The sequence below is a fragment of the Phallusia mammillata genome, chromosome 8 (assembly GCF_965637545.1).
Source record: "Phallusia mammillata chromosome 8, kaPhaMamm4.hap1.1, whole genome shotgun sequence".
Lineage (NCBI taxonomy): Eukaryota > Metazoa > Chordata > Ascidiacea > Phlebobranchia > Ascidiidae > Phallusia > Phallusia mammillata.
In genome coordinates, this window is record NC_137259.1 from 17,773,906 (window position 1) to 17,784,059 (window position 10,154).

At 39.0% G+C, this 10,154-nt stretch overlaps 1 protein-coding gene and 1 long non-coding RNA gene across 2 annotated transcripts; both read right to left on the reverse strand.

Moving 5' to 3' along the window:
• Positions 1 to 136: 136 nt before the first annotated feature.
• On the reverse strand, positions 137 to 4,202 carry LOC145204803 (uncharacterized). Its single transcript, XR_013853533.1, has 5 exons — positions 4,132 to 4,202; positions 3,451 to 3,568; positions 3,178 to 3,276; positions 285 to 2,070; positions 137 to 218 (listed from the first exon to the last, which is right to left on the reverse strand). It is a non-coding gene; the product is annotated as an uncharacterized LOC145204803 (long non-coding RNA).
• A 1,971-nt stretch (positions 4,203 to 6,173) lies between these two features.
• LOC145205484 (uncharacterized) lies at positions 6,174 to 6,820 on the reverse strand. The gene is made up of 2 exons (XM_080078226.1): positions 6,581 to 6,820; positions 6,174 to 6,353 (listed from the first exon to the last, which is right to left on the reverse strand). Exons 1-2 carry the CDS (start codon positions 6,680 to 6,682, stop codon positions 6,174 to 6,176), a joined length of 282 nt encoding a protein of 93 aa, XP_079934352.1. The 5' UTR covers positions 6,683 to 6,820.
• Positions 6,821 to 10,154: the final 3,334 nt, after the last annotated feature.

Sequence of the window (10,154 nt, forward strand, 5' to 3'; positions counted from 1 at the left end):
TAAAACCTTTTTGGTTCAACGTAATAAGCTCCTCTGCATACACAGTCGGCTTTAACGTGATATGTGCAGGGCAAGGCGACAGTAATCATGACAGGAGCTGCAAAGTACGTAATAACTCACCAATCCAAGTTTCCATATATCGAGTTCCCATGACAACAGTGATGACGTCACAAGTTCCCATGACAACAGTGATGACATCACTGCCGTTGTGCGTCCGTCTGTGAAAAATAAATTCGATTTATAAATTATGTCGGAGGTCGGCAACTTGCAACACGGATACTTACATTGAAGTTGGACGCACAACTTTGATTGGAGCAGAATGCCACAACGACAAGTTATTGCGAACACAGAAATAAACACATTTGTGGGGTTCGTATGTTTAAGTCCAGCCGTCGCTGGTTCGTGAAAAGGCCGTTTTGCAATATAGCATATAAATAAGCACTTTTGGGATTATTACTATTCCGTCAGCTGTTTCTGCGATTTGAAAACTATTGCCAACCGTCGCTGGCCAATAAAGGGACATTTTCATGATATATCAACAATTGTACTGTTTGAAAAGCAAATTTCACATTGTAACATTACAAATTGCATTTGGTGAATTCGTTTATCGTCAGCAATCGCTGCGTTTTGAAAAATTATCTCCAGTCGTCGCTGGGTTCAAAAGGGGAACATTTTCATATTATTTCAAAAATTGTCATCTTTTCGAGCAATAAAAATAAAGCTGATTCATTTTTCAAACATCAAAATTACAACAAGCTTTTTTTGGAAATTCAATTTATCGCCAGCCAGTTGCTGCTATCTTAAAAAATTACCTCCAGTCGCTGCTGGTTAAAAAGAAAACATTTTCTCAGTAACACAAACCTGTGCATTGTGCAACAGGACGTTTTAAAGCCCAGCAACTTTTTCACATTATAACAGGACATCATGCATTTGGAGAATTCATTTATCGTCAGCAATCGCTGCGTTTTGAAAATTATCGCCAGCAATCGCTGGGTTAAAAAGGGGCACGTGCAAAAAATAAACATTTGACAAAAAACACATTTACGTTTTTAGGCCCAGAAACTTTATCGCCAGCAGACGCTGCGTTAAAAAAGAGGCCTTCGCAATAAAGAAACCAAACATACAATAAAACAAATAAACGTACGTTGCTTTCTTTCTCATGACACTGTATTTTGCTGCAATCTAGCCTCGTGCTGTTCTATTGTCTGTCTGATGTTAAATAAACTCAACTTTCTCAACTTTGCACAAACAGATCAACTTCTCAGAATACCGTCCGCATTACAAGACCGTGCACAGCCTGCAACACGAATACGCAGGTGCAACGTTGAACAACCAGGTGTTGGGGGTTGGGGGGATTTGCGCAAATTAACGTGGAGAGGGGAATTCCCGAACACCGGAACCGGAAACTGGTTTCAGCGACCGAGAATTTTCACGCAACACCGAAATCAATCAACGACACAAACTGCTCAATATTCAGAAAAATCTACTGCTTGTGTAACTCCTTACTATAAGCTTCGGTTTAACATTAATGCTTTGCAGTAAATCAATACTCAAATCTGACTTTAGTAAAGTGCATAAAATACTGAACCTTTAGCTATTTCATTAAACCTTCACTAGCGCTTGTGCTTGCCTGAAGAACCGCCGCCGTACAATGAACAACAATTTTTCAGAAAGTCCAAGTCCATTGCGTACAATGTTGGTACGCATGTTGCAGTCACAACATAAATGTCCGTGGTGCTTTGGGGGTAAATAATTTGACTTTGTGAGTCTTTATCCATTGCGTATTATGCTTCAGTCACAACAGACTGTCCACGGTGTTTTAAAATGTTGATTATGTAACTTTGCGAGCCCAAGTCCGTTGAAAATCAGACCGCCGCACATGTGACCATCGTTTTAGATATCCTCTTGAAACGAAGATGTGATTTGTAGGTGAAAGTTCATAGCATGAAACGCCCATGCGCGTACGTTATCAACATCTCAACTGTCTGATGTGGTATAGGATGATAATAATTTGACTTGCAAGTACGAGCCCGGATCTGGTGCTTTATTGTCGACTGGACCAGAGATGTTCTGTTGACAAAGTGGAATAAATATTTTATGTTACGCACTATACAGCTTGGTACAATATTAAACAAACCAGAAAGTTAAATCGCAAAAACACATTAAAACAAGAATTAGGATTTTAAATCAGTTTCGCAAAACCGTTTGTTTTTATAAGAACTTAGAACTAACCCAACTTAAAACATACGTTACGTTACCATCACAAAATTATTGGTTGCAAAAAAATGAACTGCTATTTAATTTAAATAAACGCACGTTGCGCAGTTTTAAATTAAGCTAGCGCGACATTTTGCTTTGCACTGCATGAGTCCCTAGAGGCGCTGCTACAACCCGGAGAGACGCAAGTAAAACACGTGGCCGAATCTGATTGGCTGATTAAACCGGAAGCACGCAAAAATCTCGCTATCAGCCTAAAACACGAAGTGCTTGGCAATCAGCGCTTATTGCGCATGGAGCGAATACCTTCGGTGATTGGCTTAATTTGTCACGTGACTGTGCTGCTTATACCAAGTGTCGTTACGTCATTTTTGCAACACGTGGTTTGGAGAAGAAATTGCGCAACAATGATTGGGACTTGACATGTTATTTTACAAGCAAAGCATTTTTTTGGTTTACTGCGTTACAAAAATAAAGCACATCCCAAGACGTTTACACCACCTTAAACTCAACATGATGTGGCTAAATTTATGGCTAAATTTAACAATATTATTACAACCTTATACTTCAAACAACTTAACATTATGTGTTTCGGCAAACGTTTAAATTTAATTTAAAAGATTAAGTTTTTAAAAGATCAAGTTTTACCAGAACACAATAACTTAACAATTCTTTCGTTACATTTTTAATGCAAACATCATTTTTAACGCAATTACAGTATTTTATGTCTTAATGTTGTTCACAACAATTATATGCACACAACTGTATTGATCGCTTTGCTTGGAATTTTACTTTTCCACAAACTCAACATAAATCACAATAATTGTTGAATCGCTTAATATGCGGTACATAATAATCAAACCAATATTAACACTAAGTTATTTCAGGCGCTCTCAGATGCATTGGAAAGCAATCAGGTTCCCAAACATCATAACATTACAAATGCAAACCTAATCTCACCTTTATCAGGACGTCGTCGCAAGTTAGCAGCAAATGGGGGAAAATGGCCGGCTTGTCGTTTGCGTCCATTTGTTTGTTGGGCGACTTGAACTTTAATGTCTGCATTTATAATTTGCATTATATCAAGTTTCTTAGCATATATAATAGGTATTTCCAAATATTACAACTCTTGAAAACTAGAATTACTATGTAGACCACTATACAAACGCGCAAGGCATGATTTAAAATCAAAACTAACGCAATCAATAGCAAAAAACATTAAAAAAAACTTACTTGAAATTGTACACAGCTTATACGATGCCCGTCGTTTAATGCGGTTAATTCATCAGCATTGAAGATTGTCGAAAAGTGTGCAGTCTTAAAATCAGCAGCATTCTGACACCAGCATAACCTGAAACCATTCAAGTAACTGTGGATTAACATTCAGGCTTTCCTCTCCTTCAAGCTGCCAGCGACAACATTGCAACAACACTGGATTGCTCGGAACGCAAAAAGCAAGTTTATCAGCGAAAAGCGCCGATCGCCTGAAAACAGCGCCGATCAGGAATTGTTGCACAACGTGGCATTGTTATGTCACAGAGCAACTGTGTTGTATAACGTGGCTATAGTTTAAAACTCGTTTGGGATTATTGAATACACATTGACAAATCATAAAACTGATTGATTTTAAATTTAATTAAGTTGCCAAATGTACACTATAACCTAATTGTTGCACTGTCCATCTACTCTTAGGTTAATAGTTATTTCATTTCAGCAAATTGCACAAATTATGTAATACTAACAAGCGCCTTTTAACAATATTAATTTTACAAATCGTGGCAAATTTAAACTTTAAACTTATTCTCGTTGTAAGTATTAAAGCAAATCTTTTACAGAAGTATTCACCAGTCGTTTAAATCAAGTTCACCGTATTTCTGTCACAAAGTTTTCAAATACACAAGTTTTTCTTCTTACCTTTTCAAAGCTTCCCGCACAAATCCTTTTGTAATGTCGACAACAGCACATTAAAATCAAGAAGAAACGTCTTAGCTAGCGTGCAGTCACGTGACCACAAACAAAGGAAAAAAGGAAATTCATAGAAATCAAATAATATAAAATGCTGGTTGGTTGCATAAATCTGTCAAAAGTTGGCGAAAGTTTTATGTTGTCTAACCGTGGTGTGTAATGCTTTGGTACTAACCGGTTAAGCAACATACATCCGTCAGTAATTACGTAAATTATCGTAGATTAGCCAAAAAAGAAACGTATAATTCGAAAATCATGTTTGAAGGGAACGAAATCTTTACATTTATTGATGATTGTGCAGGGAAGATAAAAAACGAATAAAAATACTTGCCAGAAGAGCTCTATAAACTTGATATTATGCCTGGCAGCAATAGCCTATATAGGGTAGATAAAAGATTTGCATTTTCGTTTTATTTCACACCATTCCAAAGACAAATAATACAAATAAAATGACTTTATTGTTATGTAAAAGTTGTCATCTAAAATCTTTTCATATTTTTTTCAAAACGGTCCCGTTGCCATTATTTTGAAGGCTCGCGGGCCTTAAGCCTAAATGTATATTTCAGAAAAACGAAAGTTGATTGCAGAGTAATTCTACTTTGATTTAAACTGATTGAGTGGTTAGAACTACTAACACTGAGCATTGGCTTACGCCCGGTCTGAGAACTTCTGGTAGGTGGCGCAACAGAGCATAGGCGTTTATGGTGCTGACTCAGCAATTATTCTTACCATAAACCAAAATTGGGGGCGCCAGATATTTCCAAGGGGGGCGTGAGCCAAAAGTCAAACAAACAAATTTATTTAACTTTGGACTCACCTCTCACTAAAATTAATTTTGCAAGTGTATTGTTTTCGAGCACAAACTTTGAATAATGACATAAGTTTTTAGTTTGTCAGTTTAGAACAGAGGTCACCAATTATTTTTCACTGCGGGCCGGATAATTTTAATAATCACGCTCGAGAGCCACATGGCTTACAAGAACCTGACGCAGCCTTTCCCAAACGGGAACTGGCAAGGCGACTTTGAAAAGACCGCAAAGGTTCATGTCTTCCCACGATCTTATTTGTATTCAGATTGTGCCACTGTTTAATTGTAAAATTATGAAAAATATAAGTGTCACATACCTAATGTACGTTTATTCCACCACAAAGAACTAAAAAGGCAATTGTTCGCACACAATTACTATAGCTATTCTTTGCTTTTGTCTGTGAGGTAACAAACTGCTTTTGGATGATACCTTGTAATCCTGTTAGACCAGGTAAAATTATTACTAAAAGGTATTATGAGTGTTTGCACAATCTTTAACGCCCCCGGGCCGTAATTACGTGATCCCTGGTTTACAATATAGGCAACGTAAACTTCTGGTAGTTCCATTGCTACATGTGTTCGAAAAAACTGTCGTTTTTTGCCTGTTTCAGGAGGGCGTGAAGTGCCCGACAAACGCCTTAGGGGGGCGTGGACAAAAAAAGGTTAACAACCACTGGTTTATATCATATATACACCATTTAATGGCGCCTGAAAAGTCAAATTACTTTTTATTTTATGTATATATAGAGCTAAACAGTCTGAAGATCAGTCTTAACTGTTTATGATGTCACCATCTATATACTGTGACACGTGCGGTGTCTGGTTTTTCGCACTGATTACACACAATTGGCGTACAAGCAATCACATATGGCCACTAAGGTGGTAATACTCTACCCAGCTACACCAAGTCTACACCAAGTCAGCTACACCAAGTAAAAGTTTTGTTTTCATCGCGGCCGCCGAGCGCATAAAGTTGTTTTTTCCGGCGGATTCAATCTGTACTTGCTTATTACACACCTAAGGGTTTCTATAACGTATTTGGTGATTTGTCAAAGAGATTCTAGCAATTTGTATGTAGAAGTTCACAAACGAGAAGCCAGGGGCCGTTAAATGACATCCAATTTGTCACAGGAACATACGTGTAAATATTTTATTGTTTCTACAAAACAACTTCAAAGTTAATTTACAAGCGACAGAACGGCAGAGGGGAAGAATTAACCTCGCTAGTTGTCCACATCCCGATGTTCGACGCAGACTGTGTGGTTAGCCCCACAATCCATGCGATAGCAGGGTCATTGTCAGGATTGCCGCTTTGCCATTGTGTGTAAACAGTCCCACCTGTGGAACTCACCGCATTTCCATTCTAAACAAATTCGATTGTCCACAACATGAAAGCGGGTAATCTATGTATTCCTAAACAGACTTACTTAAATAATTTGTTTGTACTAAACATCTAATTATACAATTATCAAAGTTAAACAATTATCGCATTCACGCTGATCTGATTTTACATATTTTATCAATTTAATTTTTTTGTTAACATTCTTCCCTTCATAATAAATTGCTTCTTGTAAGAAATAAAACACTCACCGTGTAACTTGATGCCAACCACACGTTAACATAATCGTATGTCGGTTGATCAACGTACATCAGCCAAACTTTCTGGATGTATTTGTAAAGTACAAGATACATTTCTTGAGTCTCTATGTCAACCAATGTGGCTCCGTAAGAACTACAAACATTTGCAGCCGCCGACTTTCCACCGTTACCACTGACTGTTGCAGCAATCCACGGCAGCCAGTAGCAATGATCTCTGTACACGACTCCAGTACATACTCTTTGTTCTGTCAAAAAGAAAGAAATTTCACCTTTACAAATAATGATTTTCAAGTTAATAGAGCTCTTCTGGCAAATGTTTTTTATTCCGACGTTTCGACGTCCTATACAGGTCGTAAATTTTACCCCGATGAATTTTACCTATAAGGTTTCATCAGTGCAGTTGGTGACGAGAGATCGGCCTCGTTTTCTATTAATTTAAGCAAATATTTTGTTGTCTATTCCACCATTAGAATTCGGACCACAGTTTAAATTTCCTATGTTATCAAAAACAGAAAACATTAGCTAAAAGTCTTACCAAGCGGCTGACAAATATATTGTTGCTGGTGGTTGACATGACAATGTGACGCACCAATGATTGTCAAGAGGAAAACAAGCTTAGGTAACAAGTACATCTTGCCCGAAGACTGAAAGCAACTGATCAATTTTTGCGACTTCCAGACATATATACATGGCAGTAAATGGCCTCAACCAAAATAGGCTCCTTTTTCAAAAACGGCTCTCGTATTGTCACCATGGCAATCGATGCTGAAACAGTCGCCTTTTCTTTCGACTACTCGCATTGTCGGTGTTTGTTCCATGACGTCAGTGTATTTGAAGTGGGCGCCTGTAAATAACTTCGACAAAGCGACGCCATTCTTCCACGATCCTAATATCACTAAAATCGGTGGTGTTTATTGGTATTTTGGAATTAAACACTACTGCAAGTTAAAATGTCATAATGTCTGCAACAAAAATGGTGCTGATATGTCAAAAGGTGTGTGGATTATGAAAAAATATTTCGGTGTGCCATAAACTTGAAAAAGTGACTTAAACCGTAGAAAAAATAAAGGCTGTGATGCAATATTAAAAAGAAGATGACTTTGTTATAAAAAATCGGCGACCCTAAAGATTTTTCAGGCGACCCAATTTTGGGAAACTCTGCACTATACAAACCAAAAGAGAAACTCTATAAAGTTAACGAAATATATCATAAACAAAGTTTAAGCAGATCGCCTGTTGACTGGATTTGTAAACAAACAAAGTTGCATTTGGTTCTCACATGCAGTTCAAGTTATATCGAATGTACGTAATTGAGCAAAAATACTTTCTTGGTTCCTGTGTTTCATCAGGCAAACTGCAAATAAACCAAAACATGTTTCGCTACTTCAAACTTGTGGGTAAACATGAGTTGCAACGGACGCCGTAACAAACAGTAACTTGCTTCATGACATACTGACACGTAATGTCCTCACGGTAACCGATAATTAGTCGGACAGACATTTGCTTAATTATACATCTGCCTGAGTAGCCGCTTTTTGATCTCAGAAAGGTATTTCCATGCAGTTGAAGCGCTTGATCATGAAGCCGCAAAACGCGTTATTGATGTTTTGCAAAACGAAGAACATGATGGTAAAGAAGTTTAAAAGACGCACATTCGGGCACCACTCAAGGTGTGATGAAACCAACAAGCGTTTTGACCATGTAAACATAGATATCGTTGGTCCCCTACCGCCTTGTCAAGTCAGCTTTAATGGCCTGAATGGGTTTAATTGGGTGGACGAACTTCCATGGGTGCTATACTTGGAATTCGATCGGCGCCGAAAGAAGACCTGCAAACATGGCGCCGGCAGAAATTTTTCCAGGGGGGTCAAATTTTGACAAATACACACTTGCAGGGAGAGATTACTCTATCAAGTAATTATGTACACATGGCATAAGATATTTGCAGTAGGTTGCGCCAACGATAAAAAAATCCCCGTACAATCACGCAACTATTAACCATTTTGTCCGATTCAAAAGCATAAAGACGGCAGAGGTTGTAAAAAGATAAAGTAGATATCGTCAAAGTCGCTTGTTCAGACATGATAGTTCAGACACTATCTAAACTTCCCTACTTAGATCATTTTCGTTTTTCAGTCATCACGTTTTTCGAGAAAATGTTTATGAAAATTCCAAGGAGGGGGGGGGGGCAAGTGCCCCCTCTTGCCCCTACATGCCGGTGCTTATGCCTGCAAACCTCTTAGCTTGTGTATGGGAACCAAATTTCAACTTATAGTGCTCAAGTGTCAACCAAGAATCCAGAATCCCATGCAGCTTTGCGTTCGTCAGTGCCCACCGCGCTAATAACAACAGACTATGTGTTTATTCGTCGAGACATGCACCGACCTCTTTTGACTCCTCCGCACACAGATCTTTTCAGAGTTTTGCATCGGGGCGACAAAACTTACAAGGTGCCAATTGGAAAAAGAGAGGAAAATATCTCGATAGATCGGTTGAAGCCAGCACATGTTGATATTTCGCTGCCGGTTCACGTCGAGACACCGTCCCGCCGTGAAAGGCCACCATCCTGCGAACATACATTCTGCACACGCGAACTCGTCACAATGTATGTCCGTCGAATCGTTGTTCTAGTGCAGGGGTGGCCAAACTTTTTTTACCAGAGGGCCGAATTTGCAACTGTCTTGCCACTGGAGGGCCGGATTAAATGAGATTTACGTAAAATTTGTCGTAACTATGTTAGCTACTTACGTCATGGTTGGCAGACTGTTCTAGAAATAACGCTGCAAGGGCATTTATTCTAAAAATAACAACGCTTGCCACAAGCTACTGCTAGTAGCAGCCAGCGCTGTTGCACTGCTTGTTCACAGTGGTAAATATGGTGCCTGAAAAAAAACCAGGCAAGGTGTTTGGCGGGCCGGATGAAACAGGACTGGGGGCCGGATGCGGCCCGCGGGCCGTAGTTTGGCCACCACTAGAATCTAGTGTTTAACCCGCTTCTGGGGGGAGCTGTGTAGCGACTCTGCAGACCCGCAATTATCAAAACATGCTAATTGTGCCTTTTTCTCTTGTTCTCTTTTTTCTCTTTTGTGTGTCGCATGGTGAAATAGTGGGTGAAATCCCTAAACCAATCCATCCCGTCGATTTGATGTGCAGCTGCAAAACAAAACATGACGTGTCAGTACGCCGTCGCTTGCAACGTCACAGATGACGTCACTAACCTCCATTGTGATGTAAGTATCGTCATAGTCTTAGTATAGAAACACGCCTTGTGAGAGTTTCTGTTCATACGGGTAAGTGGTCAAGAATCTTCCAGAAACCCAATGTAGAAATATAATAGCAATCAAGCATAAGACTGCTCTAAATATTATACTGCCGCCCCCTATGTGCACTGTGCTGTTGCAATTCTAACTAAGGCTATATTTTCATTTTTACTATATGTGCAAAAGCATTTACTCTGGTCCTACATTTAGTTTTGCAGGACAAAATTGAACTGGGAATTGAAACTGAAGGTTATTTCACAAATTTGGTTAAGCTGCAACTGTACAGTGGCATGTTTATCAGCAAG

Bases quoted from the DNA above. Each gene is read 5' to 3' on its own strand.
- LOC145205484 (XM_080078226.1), bottom strand. From the start codon at position 6,682: ATGTATCTTGTACTTTACAAATACATCCAGAAAGTTTGGCTGATGTAC. The intron at 6,354-6,580 runs GTGAGTGTTTTA...GAATTTGTTTAG, and splicing joins GGTTGGCATCAAGTTACACG to AATGGAAATGCGGTGAGTTC.